Raw genomic sequence first — 22,113 nt, 5'->3', positions numbered from 1 at the left:
TTGACAACAGAAACAGACGTTTTTAAATAAATCCTGGGCTGTCAACACAAATCCTGCTTCATTTTGGCTGTAAAAAATGACATAGTGTTTAAGCTTCTAAACGACATAGTGTTTAAGCTTCCTGCGGTTCACACTTTTTTGCCTTTTTGTCCTTTGTTGTCTATTTTGTGAATTTCAATTCCCATTTCTTCTCTAGTGATGTGGTTTTAAAACAATCAGCCCAACGTGTATTAAAGCTGTGATATTTATAGCAGTGGAAAGTCTGAAATGTCAGGCTCATTCATGTTTAGTCAGCATTGATTTTCCTTCTTTCTTCTGTGGTTTCTTTTTGACCACCAGCGTCTGCCAAGTAGGTGTTGGCGTTGTGTAAGTCAGTTACCACAAAACATGTTACACCATTACTGTAATGTCACATCATGTTTGTGTCTTAATAACTTGACTAAATTCCACACAGGATGTCTCAGTCTCTTGTTTTGTCCGATGACTCACAGCTGGTCATTTCTTCTTTTGCTTTTGATTGTATCATGAACACTGATACTGTGTCCAAAATCTATATTACATACTAATAGTCACAGTATACTATGTACAAAAATATCCATATATATATTATCCAAATTATTATATGTCATTCATTCAACATTCATTGTCATTAGTCACAGCTTTGATTTGTATTTTGTAAACACAGTGCTTTGTAAATACAATTGGCTGACTGACTGTTAATGTTTTGTAACAATTCATATATATTATTATTATTATTATTATTATTATTATTATTATTATTATTATTATTATTATCATGGTTAAAGCAATACAAAGACAGATCAACTACAGCGGGACAGAATAACTAATAGCTTTTCTTGAAGTGCTTTTAGATCAAAGTTCAGTCGGGAAAATAATGTTTTTTCACACTGTGCGGTTTCTTCTGCCCGTCTGTCTTTGCAGCTCTTTGGTGTAACTGCACCACTGCCCAGTGTCAGAGGACCGGCTTCCATTGTGAGACCGATGGAGCCTGTATGGCTTCCACCTCCTTCATTGACGGCCTAGAGCAGCACATACGTATCTGCATCACTCGGGACAAGCTGGTGCCCCCTGGACAGCCCTTCTACTGCCTCGGTGCGGAGGGCTTGCTCAACATCCACTGCTGCTACACTGACTACTGCAACAGCATCGACCTCAAAGTACCCTCAGGTGAGAGCCATGAAATGTCACACGGCGTAGACAGCAGATAAATCAATAACCATGAGTATCGTACATGTAACATATCACACAAAACATGCTGCAAGCGACACAAAAACAAACATCTGAATAGTATGAGTATGAGATCAAGAGAGAGAGAATAAGCAGATGTTTTAACAGTATTAGAATCCTATTAATGTAATTTGAACACTTCTTTGTTGCTGCTTTTCATAGTAAAAGTCTTTCATTGTTGAGAATTGAGTATTTCTTTGTAAAATAACTGGAAATAATCAATGTTCAGAACATGAAGCAGTTCATGTCGGTGAAAGTAGTCAGTCCTCTGTGTGTACTGGATAATGTCAATATATGGTATTCCACTGTTACCCTTTCAGTGACCACACCGTCAGGAGTAGAGGGCGGCTACGGCCCTGGTGGAACATGGGGGCTGGTGGAACTAGTCGCTGTGATTGCAGGGCCGCTGTTCCTGCTGTGTCTGCTGCTGTTGGTGGGCTTGTTCCTGTATCAGTACCACCAGAGGGCCTACAACCACAGGCAGAGGCTGGAGATGGAGGACCCCTCCTGTGACCACCTGTACATGGCCAAAGACAGGACCCTGCAGGACCTCATTTACGATCTCTCCACGTCTGGTTCAGGCTCAGGTCAGGTGACAGTCTGATAATAAATTTGTTGGTCAGTACTCATGTTGTAGTTTACACTAGTTTCCATTCTCATCTTTTCCGAGCAGGTCTGCCTCTGTTTGTCCAGCGGACCGTGGCCAGAACTATCGTCCTGCAGGAGATCATTGGAAAGGGGCGTTTTGGAGAGGTGTGGCGAGGACGTTGGAGGGGTGGCGATGTGGCAGTGAAGATCTTCTCATCCAGAGAAGAGCGCTCCTGGTTCCGTGAGGCTGAGATCTATCAGACCATCATGCTCCGTCATGAGAACATTCTGGGCTTTATAGCTGCTGACAATAAAGGTGAGCACCTTTACTAGAATAATTTACTACTTGAGGTTCTGATATTTGTGTTTTAATTATTAATTCTCAACTATTTTGATATTCTTGTCTCAGATAATGGCACATGGACCCAGCTGTGGCTAGTGTCAGACTACCATGAGCACGGCTCCCTGTTTGACTACCTAAACCGCTACTCTGTCACTACTGAAGGAATGATCAAACTGGCACTCTCAGCTGCCAGCGGCCTCGCACATCTGCACATGGAGATACTTGGAACGCAAGGTAGTGTGTGTATATTCATGTGTTTGTATTCAGGCATTACTTCATTTGTACTGGCTTCCACCTTTAATCAACATGATGGTTTGAATAGTGACACTTTGACATAGAAGCTAAAACACAATGTCTATCACATTCATACATGCCTTAGTTTCTGGATTGATGAGTATTAATCACAAAAGTTTTTATCAGACATAAAACTTTCAAGTTCCCTTTCACATATGAAGAAAGCAGCAGGAGGTTTTCCAGGTCAGATGTGTTTACGTCAACAGGAAAATGTCTTGAACATTCAGTTGAGGTGTGATGCATAAGTAGAGCAGGCAGGAGGCAAGACAGGATGTGGCTTTTTTTAAATGAGAAATTAACTGATACATGCTTATATCAACCAGGGTTTTTCACTACTTTCAGTGCTGGTTCTGTGAATTTCCGATTTTGAAACACGTATTCGTACTTTGCCTCCCCACCCACAGAGAGAAACAACACCTCTGATGTAACTGGATTGAGTAATCAGACAGAATGTGTCACAACAGCCTGAAGAAATTCACTAATTGTGTAGTTATATTGTTATTTACAAAGAGGTTTGTAATATATCTCTTAAATTTAAAGAAGAAACTTAGAGGATTTTAAGAATTGCTGTATGTCTAACGTGTCTCACACAGCAACAAGAGGAATTAAATAGATAATAAACCTGTCAACAAGCAGCAGAGGACATCCAGTGTGATGAACTGTACTACGTTTCTAAATGCTCTGAATTGTTTTCCAACCATAGACTTTATATATTTAGTATGGGCAAGTGCATGTGTTTGTGGTCTCATGTCATATGTCACGTTTTCATTATTTTTAGCTGCTGCCCCAGTCACAGACACGTGTCCCTTCACACAGCATTTAATGTTGAAACAGAAATTGCCATCTGATGAAAAGTCACGCACAGTATATAATTAACTGATTATCTTTCTAAGCAGTTCACTCCTGAGTCAGATTAACTGCCTGTAATGGAAAAGAAAAGTGCAGTTGAGGACTTCTCTTTTCTTTTCTATTTTTATTAACCAAGCTGATGCCCAAATAAGAATATTATTAATCGTGTTGTAGTTTTCAGTTTTCATTTTTAGTAAATAAGTATATAATTGACCATTATATGTTTATAAAAATTGAATTGGATACAGAAGTAAGAATATTATGTTGTACATTTGTGTCTTGATAGGAAAGCCAGGCATCGCCCACAGAGATCTGAAGTCCAAGAACATCCTCGTGAAGAAGAACTGCACCTGTGCTATTGCTGACCTGGGACTGGCCGTCCGTCATGACTCTGCCAATGACACTATTGACATCGCCCCCAATCAAAGGGTGGGCACCAAGAGGTCTGTGTCCACTTATCGCTGAGTCTTCCTCTCTCACTCACATCTCTGACCCCTTTCCTAGAATATTCTCTCACTCTGTACATCACTACAGTGTGGGATTGTTTTTATGTCTCACAGGTACATGGCTCCCGAGGTTCTGGATGAGACTATCAACATGAGACACTTTGACTCGTTCAAATGTGCCGACATCTACGCCTTGGGGCTCGTCTACTGGGAGATTTCCCGTCGCTGTAACAGTGGAGGTCAGATTCTTTTTGTTTTCACTCCCGCTGTGTTGTGGTTTTCTTTGTTAGCGTTATAAGCTGAGATCACAGCACTGTTCTGAACTCAACACTGATCTGTGTTACCAGGGATCCATGAAGAGTACCAGCTGCCCTACTATGACCTGGTACCTTCTGATCCGTCCATAGAGGAGATGAGGAAAGTGGCGTGTGACCAAAAGCTACGACCCAACATCCCAAATTGGTGGCAGAGCTATGAGGTATGGCAGAGCAGCTAATAGATTAAAACTAAAAATGAATATATGCACTGTTTGCAGAGAGAAATTCTAGTTTAATATAACCTGGCGCTTGTCCTTGTCCTTGTTGTCCTAGTTTTGGCCATTAGTCCCATGGCTAATGGCAAAGTTTACATCAACCATTTAGAAGAGCTGTCCTGACCATAATAATTTAAAACAGATGAATAAAGATTGTTTTCTAATGTTGTTGTTTTATGTATAAACTGATTTTTTAAAACTTGTTTGTAGCACTGTTTCTATTTGGTATGTGGTATTTCTAAATCTGAACAGTTATTGTGGTGAGTTCAGTGTTATTATAAACTGGTTGAAAAACTAAATATATCTATTAAAGCCATGTGAAATACTGTATGTGTGCTAAATTCAAATCATTAACTTAACTCATTTTATAATCGTAATTCCTTGTTCCCTCTCCTCCTCCTGTTGTTCCAGGCTTTGCGGGTCATGGGTAAGATCATGAGGGAGTGTTGGTATGCGAATGGAGCTGCCCGCCTGACAGCCTTGCGAGTGAAAAAGACGCTGTCCCAGCTCAGCATTCAAGAGGACATTAAAGTCTAAGTGGAGTCAGCAGAGCACTGAGGAGGAGCACTGAGCGGGGCCTGGCTCCAGACTGTAGGACAGTGAGACGAAGGCTCCGGGCCCTTCTCCGAAGAACGCACAAAGTAAGAGAACGTGATGGAGAGTGGCACTTTGTAAAATATTTGTCCATAGACACTCCTGCCAGTTTTGAAGCCACTTGATTTCTGACAAACCCTACCTCGCTTACCCAGCCAAACTACCGAGAACACCTTTCCTGTCTTGTCCACAGCTACTGCTGCCCTACCTGAACCTTTCTGTTCCTCTCTACACTCCATACTAACAAGGATCCTTGGGTTTCCTGTGTAATTAATTGTATGCAATCAATAGCAGGACATGTAATTAACCAGTTAACATTGTAAAAATAAGTTGCTGATCCATTATGCTTGATAGTCGACGATCAAAATTCACTTTTATTGTCCTTGTAAGGGGACAGGCTTGGAGGGTTAGGGGTGTTTTAACTTATTTTTTACCTATTCTGTGATTTAAGTGACTAGATCTAATATATATGGGTGTTTGTGAGGCAACTGTGGCCGGGGCTACAGCACACAGGCACATGTCAAACGGCTTATAAATCATTAGAGAATAATCCATCTGGTTCTGCTGCAGTATTGTCATTTAGTTCAGCGCAGATTACCATGTTATCATGTGCAGTTGAGACAGTTTGTGTAAGTTGACTTTCAGCAAGGTGTTCCAAACTTTCACTGGAGCATTACGGCCGGGCTGCACTGGACACGTGTGGATCGCAGAATGTCTCACTATTCATCTCGATGCCCATGTTATCAGGTTAGAGTGGTCACACTGCCTGTGTGAGCCACGCATCTCAGGTGCATTTCACACATGTGAGCCCTCTCTTTCAGAGAGGCGGGGTCTCAGCTATTTTCACCAGGTGGGGCGCGCACGATTCACAGCTAAATAGAGAGCGAAAGTTATCTTTCACCAGTTTTAATTTCTATATCTGTCAAATGTGTTGCAAACGTACATTTTTTGCAACAGATCCTTTACCAAAGTAAAGTACTGAATCCTTTCATCTGTTTTAACAAGATTGTTGTGAAATATTTCCGGAGCAGAAGATGCACGGTTTCATACCGTAGAGTCCTGGTATTAAGTTGAGTACATAGGCTACTTTTATTCAAGGAAATACAGAAGTCATACCAGAAAAGTCATACCAGAAAATTCATGTAGCAGCTCCGCAGCAGTCACATTTGCAAGAAGCAGCAGATCAGCGTGACGTGCACATGTACCCAGTGCGGCCCGGGCATAAGGGCACCTTGCAAAGCATGATTTAGCCTTTCCCATAAACTGTTGTAATCCTCAGGTTGTCTTCATCAATCAAAGATTTTTTCAGTTTAAAAATAGCTTCATAAATATACCCATATAGGGTTTGTTAAATAATAATGCATTTTTCTAGGATGGAGGATTTGACTTGTTGAGTGACAGCTGCCGGTCATCTGATACTGTAGGTTTCATGTCCTTGAACTTCTCAGTTGACTCACTCGCTGGCTTCAGATCTGGACACTACTAATGCAAAACACTACATGCAGCATGTTGCACAGTGGTATATGTAGTCTGTTTATATGATGGTGTCCTATTCTGAAAGCAGCTGCTGTCTCTCTCTCAGTGAACCCACAGAGCGTAACCTGCCATGAGTGTGTACACTGGCTCCAGTCCCTCAGATAAGCTGGTATACACAGATAAACCTTTGCAGCTGCCAATACTATTTACACTGTACATTAAATGCAAGGTGGTATTGTATTGTTTTTATTCACTTTTAACACTAACTCCAGGAATCTGAGTAATAGTTTTGTTTTATTTCATATTGTCAAAGCATGACCAGTGTTCTTTTGCCCTCGGGGCTCATTTACCCTGGCCAAGTATAACTACTGCACATTAACTAGCTTTTTCAGGTGATACTTGTGTATATATATATTTGATTGATACTTAGGGCATGTTTTAGATGGTTGAATCTCTTATACCAGCTTTTTGGTTGGTGGGAAGAAAATCAAAGACTTCTGTTTCAAAAAGAATCACGTAACAGTCTACTTTCTGACCTCTGAAGTAACATTACTGTATACTTGTCAAACACTGCTTTTGTTGACCTTTTATTTTGTAGCTCTCTGATAAAGCAGAGGAATATTTGATTTTTGAATCACCGTTCCCCCCCTGCGGTTCCTTTTTGTTCATCATGCATTACCTCCCCAATGTGCGAACTGTATGTGATCTGTTTCCTTTGTGCTAACGTTGTCAGAAATCCATCTACAGTTTTTTGTTTTCAGGAAAGAGATGCACTTTTGTCTTTTAGTTGTATGCAAATGCAACAGGTACTGTTTGTGTGAATAGTCTGTCCCATGTTATTTGTGTGTGTAGGCTGTGAGTCCCTCTATGAAAACCTGAAAGGCCACGATGTGCACTACTACTGACCTCACAGCATTAAAACCAAATTATTCTCAGAATCATCTCTGCTCTCGGACTTCAGTGTTGATTTAAGATCGCGCCACTGAAAACGAGAATGTTTACACAAACCACGGCAGTCGGTTGCAGTACACTCCGGAGAGAATCAGACTTTTCTTTGGAATCTCTGGGAGAAGAAACTAAATACTACTGAAATGACTCAACACTGTCTCCAATGTGTTTGACCAGTACTTAATCATTTAGATCCCCTCGCTCACCTTTACTATATTGTTAAAGTCTAAGGGGATGTGAGTAAGAAGAGACAGACTGCACTCAATGCTGTTGTTTTTGGCTGGACACACTGGGAAGCTCTGCAGTTTATGTGGTTGAATGTCATCCATATACACTAAACAGGTATGTTTGTCAAATTGTATTTGCCTTACAATGTTAAAAAAAATTAAACTGCATAGTGTATTTAAGGTTTTGACACCTTGCTCCAGTAGTGGGATGTGAGTTTAAGAAATTGGGTATTAAACCACAAATTGTGTTAACTTCCAGGTCTCTGTCCAGTTATAGCAAAGAGACAATTGTATCCATGTACAAACCCCTTCAGGACTTCAATCATGTATCTTCTAATATAGAGTAATAAATACATTGGTTTTCCTATGTTGTGTGTTTTTCTCTTTTATTTAATCTCTGTCATCTACCTTGCACTGAAAAAGAGGTAAAGCAGCTATAAGAAATATTTTACACTAGGAGAGGTTCACACTTATAGTTAAAGAAAATGGTTTCTTGTAGTGATGAACTCTCACAACTCTGCAACTCCCCTCAACTCTAAGGAGCATTTTAGCACCTTTTTGCTCATTGTTTTGGTTTTCTGCCCACAGCTTAAATGAATTGGTCAACTCCCACCATAGTGTTTGTAAATATTATGTACTACTATAGACTATATATTGTATATATATTCCTCTCTCTATTCAGAACTATCCTAAATACAAACGCATTTGGAGCCAGACTCCAAGTGATCGGTGGATGGAGTCACAGTAGCAAGGTCCGACCGATACACAAGCTCAACCAATCACAAGTCAGTCTCAGCTGTCAATCATTATGTTTCATCCCATTTTTATAGCATCAAATATCCAATTAAAACCAAACTTGTAGGAAAAATAAACTCTTGTACCAACATCAGTGTGATAAAACTAAAATGACAGAAACCATCTTTGAGAAAAAGATGGACTAACATGGACAAAGCATACTGCAGCCAGCCACCAGGGGGCGATCAAGATGCTTTGGCTTCACTTTTGGGGGGCAGCCATGCTGTCCATCTTTACATACAGTACTGTGTGCTTCCTGTCCAATACCAAACAGACCAAGTAAGTGATTTGCTGGTGATGATCATGGAGCATATAGCATCTAAGTGACTAACATTTCCCTCAGGAGTTGGACATAAAGGAAGCCAGAAACAGGAATGTCAATGAATGCTTATGTTGCTCCATATCTAGTGGATGGTATTGAGTCAACCATTTGTTAATAACTCTGCATTTCATCTTTTAAAGCTGTTAATAAATGTATTTCAATGCAGTTATGTTTGATATTCAGCACAAGACACACCCAAAATTAACAATTTACCACAAACTCCAAAGAACCTTTATTGCTCTTCCTTTAAATTATAATCTCAATGCAGATTAGTACAAAAAAACTGTGCATTTACATACAGTTGAACACATTCTATTTCATGTATACCAAAACAAAGTGTGTGATTGGCCTATTATTGTTTGAAACTGTAAAGGAAATGCTGGTATTTAGTGATTTTGGATCAAATTATTCCTTGCCTAGACACAATGAACTGATAAACCTAACATCAGAAGCTCTGACATCAACATTAACACTCCACAAACTTATGAATCAGAAAATAAACAAACCAGAAATTGTTAATTTGACCACTAGTCTTAAGTGATGGACCACATTTTCAAAACCTTTCGCAGATGGGAAGCAATAAACAAATACCTTTAAGTTTAATAATGCCACACCCCAAAAGAGTAGCTACCAAAACCTGCAGGGGAAAAAACGTCTAAAGTAAAATGTACAATCCATGTACATTTAGTTACATGTGACAACAGAAAAAATGGCAAAACATAGAACCCATAAATATTCAGCGGTTGTACAGAGAATAGACTCCGATTAATGCTTGTCTTTATAACAGCTTAATCAATGTTGTTCTAGACTTCACCAACGAGGCTGACTTGTGAGTCTAAAGTGCTGTTTCCAGGTTTGCTCTTTGCTGTCTGAAAACAGATTAAAAGCAAAACCCTTTGATTCTTCTCACACTGGTAACGATGGGACCTTAATTTCGTAGTTGACATAAATGCATTTCAATTGATTTAACTTTAAATTTATCCAGAGCGAGTTGTAGGGAAACATCCTGATGCTGAAATCTGTCAAAATCTACTCATATTTAAAATAAGTAAAACCATAAGAAAGTAAATTATTTGGACTATTTACAGACACTGATAATCTCCATGTTGTTCCTAGTGTTTGAATAACAAATTACTTTAAATCATTTTTCAATCGTCTTGAAAGGGTAGTATGTGGAAAGTATGTGGCTGAACACATACAGATGCTGTAAATACTTTTGTAACTATATCTCTCAATATGTTTTTGCAAATTGGAAGAAGGTGGTTGTTCAAGTTAAAAAAAGAAGGCCGACAGCTCGATCCTCCACCTGTATTTAAATAATGAAACTAACAGGATATGGATAATCTAGATCATAACATCATAGTTCTTAAACATACAAAGAACAAACAAAGGTTTTAGTGTGTGGTGTTGTCTAAGAACATGGAAAGTTACACAGTGTTGAAAATGACCCTTCGATTGGCTCGATGTGCATCTGAATTCCAGCATCATTATTATAGTAATTGAATGCTGCCAACAAAAGGCAATACAGGTAAATCAGGTTTTCCTTTAGCTAATATATGATTGCTCATTTTATCTGGAAATAACTTATTAATCATCATCAGGAATGCCTTTGCAATCAAAACAAAATCATTAGTAACAACAGCCAAAAATGTGGGAATGATGCTCGTCCTCCTGAGGGGCAGAGGATTCTTGTGCTTCGCATCTTTCTTGTCACACTCGTCTGGTGACTTGGGATTAGGCTCAATTTACAAGAGCTCCTGAAATGTCGCGTATGACGAAAATTATATATTGCTGCGTTGCTAAAACTAGGTGAACTTCAAATTTTTGCATGGAGGCAGATATTTTGGTGCGAATACAGGAAACCTAGTTAGAGGAGATGGATGATGATGATGCTCGGACCCTCTGTCGTAATTCCCCTCTTTCTCTTGTTCTCGCTTTGCTCCGACCTCCTGAAACCGTGTAGCCTTTTCTTGTGTTCGTAACTCAAGCAGTGCCTGAGGACGGAAAAATCCAAAATTTGTCATGTTAGGGAAAATGTGTGGATGATTACGCTGCTTTTAATGCTTCTTAAATTCATGTTCTACTTTTAATGTGCTCCTAAATCTGCTCCAAATATCAAACACAACTGTACTTACCCTCCTCTCTATCAGTCAGCACAAGTGCCTGGAGAATATCTGAGAGCGAGACGATTCCCTTCACCACTTCCTGTTCATCCACCACCACAAGCCTGTGCACCTAAGTGACACAGAAGAAGACCATCTGTGTTACTTTTAACTCTGCAAAACTATTTTCTACTATTGCCAAAAGAATGTGTTGAGAAACTGATGCACAGGAACACATCCCTGCGCACACATGAGATCTTTGTGGCTTATTAACAGGAGAAAGCTGAGCAGAGTTCAGGCTTATTCATTCTGTGCAGTAATACCACAATGAAGGATATATGTATGCACATTATGGTCTTCTGCTACAAAATATTCTTTTTACTTCATTAAGGTTGGTTTCTATGTTTACCACAAAATAGAATAAAAGCAGCTGACTTTTAGGTGCTTTTTGATGACAAGCATTTCAGACATTTTTCCTTATTTGTTAAAGCTCCTTCACACTCGAGACAGTTAAAAAGGCCGTATGCAACAAGGAATAAACCAGCTACAGGTGCAGCAAGTACTTAAACACTGACATCCAACCCTCACCTCAGCATCCACCAGTCTGTTGATGATGGCCTCCAGGGTTTCGTGTCTGTTGCAGGTCAGAACTCCTTCAAAGTACTGAGAGCGGTGCTGCAAGGCTTTGGTCACTGTTATATCCAGGTTGTTGTACGTCTTCTCTGCTGCCAGGTTCTGTAGAAACACACACCCTTGAATTAAAAATCTCTCTCCTTTCAAATTGGCATTAAAAAAAATTAAGTTTAAGATTTTTTTTTTTTATACAATCAATCCTCCAGCAATTCAGAGAAAAGTACATAAATGTGAAAAAATGTTTTTGGCTAATACAATCAATTAATTTCTTAAGACTTTTCTAAGATCTAAGACATTGAAGGAAATATTATGTTTAATAAAATTATTAATGGGTTAATTGAGGTAAAATAATCAGCATATTAACTAATAATGGAAAAGAAATTGCAGCTCTACTTAATATAGGAAATAAAACAGGAAAAAATCCCCTATTTGCTTGAGAGAGAAAATGGTAGAATAACAGAGCGAGTAGACAGATGACAACTTACTATAACGTCAAATTTTGAGTATATGTCCACAACTCGACCTGCAGGAGAGAGACGGCACCTCAGTTCATAAGTATAATTCAAGAGGTCTCTGGTCATTCATGTCAAGACGACAAGGGTGTCATTTCAAGCAGCCCACACACCTTTGTCGTCCACAACGGGGAGCGCTGACACTCGCTGCTCAACAAAAATACCCAGCGCCGTGTACAGCGGTGTGTCTGCACGGACCACCGCTATGTTCTTAAAGGTTCCGATGTTCAGATCCTCTAAGGTTTGACTCAAGAATGAGGGTTTTGGCATCTCTGATATCTGGAAACAGTGACAAGAAAATAAACAATTGAATGAAACTGTACGTTGCCGTTTCCTCAACTCTGTATAGACTTCTGCAGTGTTCCGCTGGAAAAACACAGGCAGATGTTTTACAGTTTTACAATTGAATGTGGTAGCAGTGAGGAGAGAAGCTGATGGGACTCACAAAAAGCTTCAGGAACTTGAGAATCCTCTTGTGTGTGAGAATGTAGAGCGTGTTCCCTGTCAGGGGATCGATGACAGGCAATCTGTGAATCTTGTTCTTCAGCAGAGACGATACTGCATCATACAAACTGTAATGAAGAGAAATTAAAAGAGAACCAAGTTATTTAAGTTATTAAGGATGAATAAAATACAATTAAAGTAAAATGAATAGAGTTTGTGGTGGGGATTTCTAATATTTGTATCTCAGCAGGAAATGTAATAACTTTACATGTGGGTTAAGACTTGGATTCATAAAATCACTGTTGTTGGTACAAACAAAACTTCATCCAGCCACTTGCCCCAGCAACTTTAGACAAAAAAAACCCAGTGGAACTGAAAGTGTTATGTGTTGATAACTTAATGATGTTTTATAAGCCACATAACTTGTGTACATAAAAACCATGGGTGTTGACTTTTGAGACTTTGAAGGCGGGGACAGTGGATGACATCTCTGCTTAGGTAAACCACACAGGATCTAGGTTGCTGTGCATAAACACACAATTCAAAGTTCCTCCTTCGCTCAACAAGCAAGAGAGAGAGGGGAGAGCCTAGCAAAATCAGGAGGGATTACTTTTAAATGAGTCTATTTTCTTAAAAGGAAATCCCGAAAAGTAGACCTTTAAAAAAAATCTGCTGAAAATACAACAACTTAATGCCACAGACTTAAGCATCAGATGCCCCCCTGGTTTTATGTTCCAGGATGCAACTACCATGCATTCAAGAGACGCCATGTGACAACAACAAAGACAAAATGCTGATGCATGAAAGAATTACTGCTAACCAAGCAATAAAAAAAACACTGAAAAACACTCACCTTGCACTGGGGTTAATGCTAACCAAGGGCTTGAAAGAGTCTTGAAGGTACAACTCTGTTATAAACATAACAAACAATAAAGTTTACCTTCAGGATGACCAGTGTAAATGACAGGAAAGATATTGGATATTTCTTAAATATTCTCACCTCTCCATGTTTCGATTTTGTGTTCTTCCAACTCATATATCTGAACCTGAAAGATTACACAGAGAAAGGGGGTTTGACTCCAGAGGAAATAATAAACAGGCCGAGATAAGCTCTTTATACAAAGGGAAAAGAAAGCAAGGGCACATTCAGCAATATACATATCTGAGTGAAAACCCTACTTAGGACAAATTAAGTTTAGGCTGTAATATGTTACATTTAAGGACTGTAAGCATCTTACCAATGGAGATTTGTAATAGCGATGAAGAATATTAATGAAGTCTGTGATGGTTAGCATACCTGCAGAGGAAGATAAGAAACATTTAATTATTCCTTTGTTTAATTTATTCTTCAAAAAAAAGAGTGAGGTTGCGCCAAATGAAAATTACACTTACCAACAAAGCACTGCTTCTTACTGTCCCACAGAGGAGCTGCTCTTACCCCATTAGAAACAAGTGCAAAGAACGCCTTCTTCACCTGTAACAATAATGAAACCAGAGGATTCAGTCTTTACCTAGCTAATGAGAAATAGATTGCATTATTTTTAGGCTTTTGTTTTTCAATTCAATTGTATTTGTTTTAACATTTTATTCTATGTATTGCTATTGTATTCTATTTATTATTATAGTATCTATTTATCATTATTTGGGTCTGTCTGTAATATGTCTACTTGTCTGTATGTTACTTTTTGTATCCCTGGCCGGGACACCAAATTTCACCGTGCACTGAGCAATGACAATAAAGGCTTTGAAGTTAATTTAATTGAAATCACAACATGCATTATCTTGAGGAACTTTACATGGTAAGGCTGAGACTTAACAATATTCTAGAGAAACCCAACAGCTGCCACAATGAGCAGCCACTGTGGAGAGAAAAAAACTCTCTTTTAACTTGGAGAAACATCCAACAGAAGCAGAGTCAATGTGGGCAGCCGTCCGCCTCTATCAGTTGGGTGAGCGGAGAAAAATGGATGAGAGAGAAATGGGGGAGAGGGGAGGCGAGTGCAAACAGGGGGGGGGGGGGGGGGGGGGGGACAGCTGTGTCACCATCACATTAAAGCTTAGTCAGACTGGTTGATGTTTTACCTGAAGCGATGTGTCGAACACAACCAATTTGGAGCTGGTAGGTACGAGGTCATAACACCGGTGAGACTTCATGAACCTGGTGTAGACATTGTGCTCTGGGTCTGAAGGAATACATGACATATGACTGTTTGCCCATTTGAAATGTCACTGTTTGTCACTTTGGTCTCATGAGATTAATGTCAGTGTCTTACCCTCAATGACTGGGTCCTTTTTGCCCTCAAAATCCTCCGTAGATACTGAAATCTGAAAGAAAGAAAGAAAGAAACGTCATTAAAACTGACATCTGCCTCTTTAAATACATTTTGATTTTCAAGATCTCGCTAACAACAGATCCACTGCATTATCACCCAGGACAGACACACTGATACACAGAGCTTCATCGACCATCACTTCACGAACCGTAAGTCAACAACACCAGCCAGCTGCTCACTTCAGTACAGCATGTAGCTACAGCTAGTTGTATCCTCTGTTAAACATCATCACTAATGGAGTGAATTATGGCCTGTAGCTGTCAAACTGAACCACGGTGGACAAGGTTGTGGCTAAGTGCAGCCGGACTGAAGGACAGAACCAGTGTATTAACGGTAACTACATGTTAGCTTTAGCTCACGTCACAGGGGACATTAATAAGTCAGTCGAGGTGACTTTGTGTCGTCTGTGCTTTTAGCGCCAGTACAACTGCTGAGATGTTAGGTAGCAGACGGTCTCTTCTTATCCAGCTTTATTTGCCTTAGTAAATGGTCTGAAGCCGTATTTACGTTACAAATGTACATACTCCTCACGTTGGATTAGCATTACAGCCAAACAAGGCTAGCTTCTGAACTAGTTAGCTCATTAGCTGCTGCCGCTAACATGCTAACGCAATTCGTGTTGCTCCACCTGGGTGGAGGGTGTTTGTTAGATGACCGCCGAGTTATACCCGCAGAGGTTCGCTAAATAACTTACACACTCCATGTTCCACCCGCCGTCTCACCTTCCTGGAGCCGGTGTTGTGTCGACTTCCGCCTGCCCGCAGAGAAGTGCCTGCACCTCGCGGGAGCGCGCACAGCTACAGGGGACAGACGCTGCCAGACATAATGATCTCTGAGACAACGTGATGTTTAAAATCTATATAATCTCGTTTGTTGGTGTTTATTAATGATGATGAATGATCCGAGGCCTATTGATCATGTCGCCAATGATTCATTAGACTCGGTTGAAGAAGCATTTCCTTGCGATTGGTCTGATCAGTCAATGTTTCTGAGTTCCAAACTGCCCAAACTCAATCAAATAAAGCCTGAGATGTTTTCAGTCACACTTTGATTTAAGTGTCGGTATGACTCTATCTGCAGAAAGAAAACAATTTGGTTTGTTGATTCCTAGAAATATAGTTGTATTGTGAGTGCATTATTTGGCAGTTGTGTACTGGATTAATTGCTGAGATTTGCTTCCCCTTCTCTCCGACTAGATGAGTGTTAGATGTATGAAATTTTCAATAATGAGTCAAAACAGACCGAAATATTAGTGTGTAACTTAAGAAGGGGGGGGGGGGGGTGCCGACAGACTAGCATTTAACAAGTCCAGCACTTGTAAGAAAGTCTCAGTGTTAAACCCTCACATAAGATCAGCTGGTAGCTGATAGAGATCCTTACGTCTGGTAGCGTCGCTCCCTCTTTTCCCTTGTAGCTGTGCGCGCTCCCCCAAGGCGCAGGCACTTCTCGACGGGAACGCGGAACTCGGCACAACTCCGCTACAAGTCAACAGTTACAGTAGGTGCCGTAATACACATGGTGTCACCGCACCACAATTTCGGGCTAACTCAAGATAACCAGCAAGCCATGCCCCTTTCATACACTCTGTACAGTAATGTCTGCTCCAGCACAACGACATATAACCACACTGGGGGATGTGCAGATAAAAGGTGTTACTAGCTATATCCGCCCCTTTGCACAATATGTTGGTTTTAGGTTCCGTTTTCTTCACTTAAGTCTAATGTTTTTTTATATAATAATTGGCAATTTGCTTTATTACCTTTTTTGAGGTCTATTCGTTGCAAATATGTGTAGTATTATTATTCCTGCACTAATATTCATCTAGCACTGTCCACCTCTATCAACACACTTTTCTTGTACTGTGTGTTTTGAGATGCTGGATGCCCATCTATCTATTTATCCATCATAGCTAATAAAGCAGCACTATGGCAAATGAGTAACAGATTTATTTATATACAAAACTGTTTACAGCAAGATTTCTGAATCAACATTGACCCACAGGGGAATATTGGTGTTCAGGTACACAACACCACCTGCACCCATAGTATCAAGTTAACAGAAAAGGGGGGGGGGGGAGACCTTTAAGAGCACCTTGAGTCGTAAAGGGAAGCAGGTGAGGGAGTTTGAAGAACTGTAAGGCACAAGACACAGCATCACCAGCTTCTGTTCAACCATCATCAATCATCCATAATTAACTACTTACTCTGCAAAGCACTTGATAAAAAGTTACAATTACCCACTACAGGTATGACATGACAATTGTGGGGGAAAACAAGATCCACAGTCTGCGTCATGTCTTCGTAAGGCTACACGAGCTAAGAGAAAACAAGTCATTTCATGATCCCCAAGTGTTTGACAGTTTCCATGCAAGTCCTCAATATGAATTAAATGGGATGCATGCCACCCTGACTAAGTTTTAAGAAGCCAGCATGAACCATCAAATCAAAAAATATTTAGCTTCAAAAATTACTACACAAACACTGTTGTCGCCTTTTACCTGGTCTTAGTGTTAAAATGCAATTTTAAATTTTAAATTGCAGCTCAACAATGATTATATTATAATGCGTTTATAAGCATATGTTCTACTTATCGTATTTAAGGGGGCGCACACCTGCATCACTCAAGATATAACCAATTGTATCAAACCATTTTCTAAGATTCTATTTATATGGTATAAAAAGGCTCAAGTGGTAAATACCAAAGATCTGTTCCAATCTAATCCTAAGAAACAAGGTGGGATGTATGTATGCTTAGCAGAAGAGCTTAAAATGTTTGCTTTTAAATATACAAATAGATTCTTCCGCAGTTCAAGAGTTCATCGGTGAGCGGTACCTGAAGAAGAGTTGATAAAAATGACCGTGAGAAGAACAGGGACATTTCTTATTAGAACCTTAACTTGGGGTGTCCGAGAAAATCCACCATTTGTGAGAAATAGTACATTTTTAACACCACATTTAAAGCAATGTGAACTGCGACTCTCCATCGGTCAAAAATAAGATCTGCTGAATACACCAGTCCTGAAAAGGTAACTTTTTTTTACATTAACTTAAGAATTCAATTAGTTATGAGACATAGGCCAATGATGTCTCAAACATAAGATTTACAACTAGTTATTACCATCATACATTCATGACAAAATTTTGATGCGCTTAATTGGGACAATCTTATTGTTTTGTTGAACTCAAAAATCAAGATTTTGCCAAGAATGTGTTCACTGAAGGTGCCTCTTTGTCTATAACAGAATATTCTTGCCCGTACAAATTTCTCCCTGTGGTTACAGCATGTGGGGATTCGTTTGTCAACTGTCTGGGCAATTTCACTTGCTCTGTAAATCAATCTGGTATCATAACGGATCAGAAAAAGTTCCACTGCAGTGTCTTGGTGTCGGTGAGGTCACGATTGGCAAGCCGGTGAAGTTGTGCCTCCTGTCTTCAGCGAATGAGCTTACTGATGTCCTGGATACACGTTTACATGACAGCACACTTCCTCTCCTCTGGGGCACAATTTCCATCAGCTTTCTCCATCTCCAAAATGATCCGCTTGAAAAGCTCCACAGCAGTCTGTAGTGCAAAAACATTGTCAGCATAATGCGAGTGTGCGTCAGAAATACTGTGTGGACTGCACCAATGAGTAGATATTCAAGGAGATATCTATCATCACCTCATTCTCCTTGGCTGAGGACTCCATGAATGCAGCCCCCCAGGAATCAGCAAGTTTCTTCCCCTCCTCTGGTTTGATAACCCTGGTCAAAATGAAACGGAAACCATACTTGAGTAGAATGACTCAGTAGAGTGCAAACCTCTGCCAAGCTCCCAACAGTCTCCTTATGAAACCACATATAAATACGCTTGATCCAGATTTGTATATGTACCAAATTGGACACAGTCATTAATATCAATAGCCAAATTGTGTCTAATTTATTTCATCAGGATTCATGAATTATTCCTGAGAAACTAAGGAAATGGTTGAAAAACACCCTATCCCACAATGTTTATGAAGGTGAAAAATAATTTCTGGATTCGCCCCGGTCTGCACCCGCACCAAAATTGTATTGATTCTTCCCTTACTCCCTTACGTATCATGGAAATCTGTCAAGTAGTTTTTGCGTAACCTTGCTTACAAACCAACAAACAAAAAAACAGACAGGGTGGAAAATATAGCCTCCTTGGCAGAGGTACCTAAGATTGAATAAAAATATAGTTATAAAAGTTTTTAGATGAACACTGAGAAACTTAACTCCTTCGAGGCTGGACCATGGGTTAAGTCAAGCCATGCTAGTGACACAGCTGAGGGCAATGACTGTATTGTTATGGAATCTCGAACTTACAGAAGTCTTGATGGCCCATTTATGGCACAGTTTCTCAATGTGGCCTGTGTGTATTTCTCAATGGATGGAACATTTTCATACTTTCCCAGTATTTAGTGTGTTCAACACTTGCTTTATATTAAAGACCGGATTTATAATAAAATGAGATTGAAGTCTCCCTTTCAACGACACGGAACCTTTAAAAGAATAATGTCTGACATTATTATCGGTGTTGTGTTATCCAAACACATTCATTACAAGACATTCCCTCATCATGATTACCTTTCCATGTGGAGATCTTTTTTGTTCCCTACAAGAACAGTTGGGACTCTGAAAAGAAAATTAAAATTGTAGTTGAGATTAAATCACTTGGAAAAATAAAACACAAATTTGGAAGCACTGAATTATGAAGGTAAAACTACACTTACTGAATCTTTCCAATCATGTCTAGCAGCTTGTCGTGGAGAGCCTGGACAACTTCAAAACTGAGCAGACAACATAAAATTACTTACATATTTACTAAGATAATGCTCTGCCAAAGGCCAAAAGAACCTCCCACTTGAGCATATTTGGAGTTGAATACAACAGCACCTTTATACATCTGTTGTTTAGGAATGTATTGAGAACAGTTGGGTCTGTATGTGTTAAAACACAAAGCTAGAATCAAATGTAAGGGACAGTTTGTGTTGTCTAACTAATGTTAAGTGTTTTAAGACTTGTGTATCATATGTGTATCACAACTTATAACTGTATCATTATTCACACAGATGAATAAAACACAACCATCCCCTCACCTTTTCATGGAAGTCACTGAATAGACGAGGACATAACCATGGATGTCCATAGAGTGGGACTGTGGGAAAATTGAGTACTCATCCTACAGACAGAGGAGAGGTATAATAATCCCATTGAGTATGAACGTTACCAAACACAGCCTAAACAATATGTCAAGCTGAGTACATGTCACAACAGTGCCTAACATTACATGATAGGAATGAACACATCAAAAGTGTTGACTTGCAACAAAAAGTTCATTGCTTCAGTCAGTTATGGTGGAAGATGAACTTACTTGTCCGGCTGTATCAACCAGCTGAAGGTTGAATTCTTGGCCATTCACGCTGACCATTTTGTTAAAGGCTGGAAAAGGAGATGAGGTGGTTTTTTAATTTTTTTATATTTCTTGACATTAAGCCAAATTAATTGTAACTTTCTTTGATTCAATATTCCACATCTAGCCAATGATGTTACTTACTGTTTTCAATGGTGGGGTCATAGGAGTCAACAAACTGTCCTTCCACAAACTGTATTGTAAGAGATGACTTTCCTGTGCAAAGAAAAGAAACATAACTGCTGTTTCTGTGCTATCTTGATGAATTGTTAATTTGATTTTCTGTGACTTGATCAGAAATAGCAGCTATATTGTTCATGGCATATGTTTTTCAAATCAAGCTTTACCAGATGCTTTTGTTGGGTGTTACCAATAGCTTTAGAAAAAGGTCACATTTAATTAGATGTGATTTTAAGGAACAGTAATATGTGGCTCTGTGAGGGGGTCAGATATGTCAGTCAAAACGTGGTATTGACTTTGTAAATAGTAAACACGGCCATAGACCATGTCCCTTACATTTTGATCATCACACATGTGTTATCTTTGACACGTTGGACTAGTAGTTTCGAGACATTCACCGCTTGGCACTCGACCAGCAACGACTGAGCTAACTTTATTTACACCGAATACGTGACAACCAGCGGCACATAGCCACGGTTCTATGGCGACGTAGGGTTGCTCTTAGTGTATGTTAGTAGTCAGCACAGCAAACACACGTAACACAAAGAAACACGAACAAAGGTGAGCTAGCTTGACTGCTGAGAGTCGGATACACTCAGGTGGAAAACAAAGCCAGGACATTAGCATGTTAGCTAGCCCACTAACATTAGCTATGCACGAGCTCGCGTGCTGTACTCACCTACAGACCTGTAACCTATTACAGCAATCTTTCGATATTTTGGTTGAGGCATCGCAGTGAGAACTGTGGTCAGAAGGTAAAAAAAATAACGTAGTACGCCGCCTAGTTTCACTATCGAAACAAACTTTTATCGCCACATTCGTCTCGCGTCACGTGACAACAACAAACTTTTCGGAGCTGCCGCTCGAGCTCTCCGCTGGGCCTCGAGCTGGAACTTCAAAGTTAAACCACAGACCGTACAACTTGTACTTATATCAACAACCGATCACTTCCTGTATAAAATCCAACCACCGACTGCGATCGGTAGTTTGGAAAACAGAAATTCGCGTTTCGACCAAAGTTGGAAACGACAAAAAAGCGAAGTGCGAGCGGTCAGGACTCGCGAGTGAGGCTAACGGAAACTGTCATTGTGTAAGCACACCGTCGTAAAAACAGCGCGCACGTCAGGGCTGACATGAACGAGCACTCTGGCTGGTGTGTACAGTAGAGGTCACTCTTTGCGCGCTCCTGCAGCCACAGCATGTGTCAGGCCCTGTGCAGCACTGACCCTCACAACCACAGACTGTATATAAACAGTCTTCCCTGTATACACCATCAGGCATTATTAACAGACTGATTCAATCTAACAGAACAATCTCAACTGATTATATCTGGAACCAGGACAGTGTAGTGGAAGAAGCATTCAGACAAAAAATAGTAAAATAATATATTAATGCAATGTAAATACAGCACTAGCCAACAGGGCTGGGCAGTACAACAATATCAATAATTATAACAATTCGAATTTCATTAATAGCAATGTAACAAAGGTCCATCATATATCAATATATTGCTTATGCACATTTATGTGGTACAAGCACATTTATGTATCTCAGATTAGTTTTTTTTTAAATGTAAACACGTTTATGACAGGGACTAAACACTGACACACTACATATAGTCCTACATACTGACCGACAACACTAATATATCACATACAACAATGATGTACAACATGTACGATACCATGTCACTGTATAATATAAGTGAATCTGAACCTCTACACACTTTGCACAGTTCTGTTGTCTCAATCTCAAGTAAAAGTACTGCATTAAAATCCTGCATAAGTAAAATAAAGTACCCCCCTGATTAATTTTGTCAAGAGTATGTCATCC

General features: G+C 39.7%; 3 protein-coding genes across 3 annotated transcripts in view; 1 reads left to right on the top strand and 2 right to left on the bottom strand.

Moving 5' to 3' along the window:
- Window positions 1-7,913, top strand: part of LOC117761295 (activin receptor type-1B-like) — a 9,383-nt gene extending 1,470 nt beyond the window's left edge. The window contains exons 2-9 of the mRNA XM_034585041.1: window positions 943-1,188; window positions 1,569-1,835; window positions 1,922-2,152; window positions 2,246-2,413; window positions 3,609-3,765; window positions 3,883-4,007; window positions 4,116-4,246; window positions 4,712-7,913. Coding sequence (XP_034440932.1) covers window positions 943-1,188; window positions 1,569-1,835; window positions 1,922-2,152; window positions 2,246-2,413; window positions 3,609-3,765; window positions 3,883-4,007; window positions 4,116-4,246; window positions 4,712-4,837 — 1,451 coding nt within the window. The 3' untranslated portion in view covers window positions 4,838-7,913. The remainder of the gene's footprint in view (window positions 1-942; window positions 1,189-1,568; window positions 1,836-1,921; window positions 2,153-2,245; window positions 2,414-3,608; window positions 3,766-3,882; window positions 4,008-4,115; window positions 4,247-4,711) is intronic.
- Window positions 7,914-8,866: 953 nt separating this feature from the next.
- prkag1 (protein kinase, AMP-activated, gamma 1 non-catalytic subunit) lies at window positions 8,867-15,496 on the bottom strand. The gene is made up of 14 exons (XM_034585025.1): window positions 15,381-15,496; window positions 14,627-14,678; window positions 14,436-14,536; window positions 13,746-13,827; window positions 13,592-13,650; window positions 13,354-13,399; window positions 13,207-13,261; window positions 12,355-12,481; window positions 12,023-12,188; window positions 11,883-11,920; window positions 11,353-11,499; window positions 10,798-10,897; window positions 9,254-10,656; window positions 8,867-9,222 (listed from the first exon to the last, which is right to left on the bottom strand). The coding sequence occupies exons 1-13, from the start codon at window positions 15,387-15,389 to the stop codon at window positions 10,646-10,648; spliced, it is 993 nt and encodes a 330-aa protein (XP_034440916.1). The 5' UTR covers window positions 15,390-15,496; the 3' UTR covers window positions 8,867-9,222; window positions 9,254-10,645.
- A 1,118-nt stretch (window positions 15,497-16,614) lies between these two features.
- rhebl1 (Ras homolog, mTORC1 binding like 1) lies at window positions 16,615-21,408 on the bottom strand. The gene is made up of 8 exons (XM_034585027.1): window positions 20,960-21,408; window positions 20,245-20,316; window positions 20,062-20,129; window positions 19,787-19,869; window positions 19,421-19,477; window positions 19,275-19,322; window positions 18,347-18,428; window positions 16,615-18,246 (listed from the first exon to the last, which is right to left on the bottom strand). Exons 1-8 carry the CDS (start codon window positions 21,009-21,011, stop codon window positions 18,154-18,156), a joined length of 555 nt encoding a protein of 184 aa, XP_034440918.1. The 5' UTR covers window positions 21,012-21,408; the 3' UTR covers window positions 16,615-18,153.
- Window positions 21,409-22,113: the final 705 nt, after the last annotated feature.

This window comes from Hippoglossus hippoglossus, chromosome 5, assembly GCF_009819705.1.
Source record: "Hippoglossus hippoglossus isolate fHipHip1 chromosome 5, fHipHip1.pri, whole genome shotgun sequence".
Lineage (NCBI taxonomy): Eukaryota > Metazoa > Chordata > Actinopteri > Pleuronectiformes > Pleuronectidae > Hippoglossus > Hippoglossus hippoglossus.
This window is presented reverse-complemented; position numbering and strand designations above follow the sequence as displayed.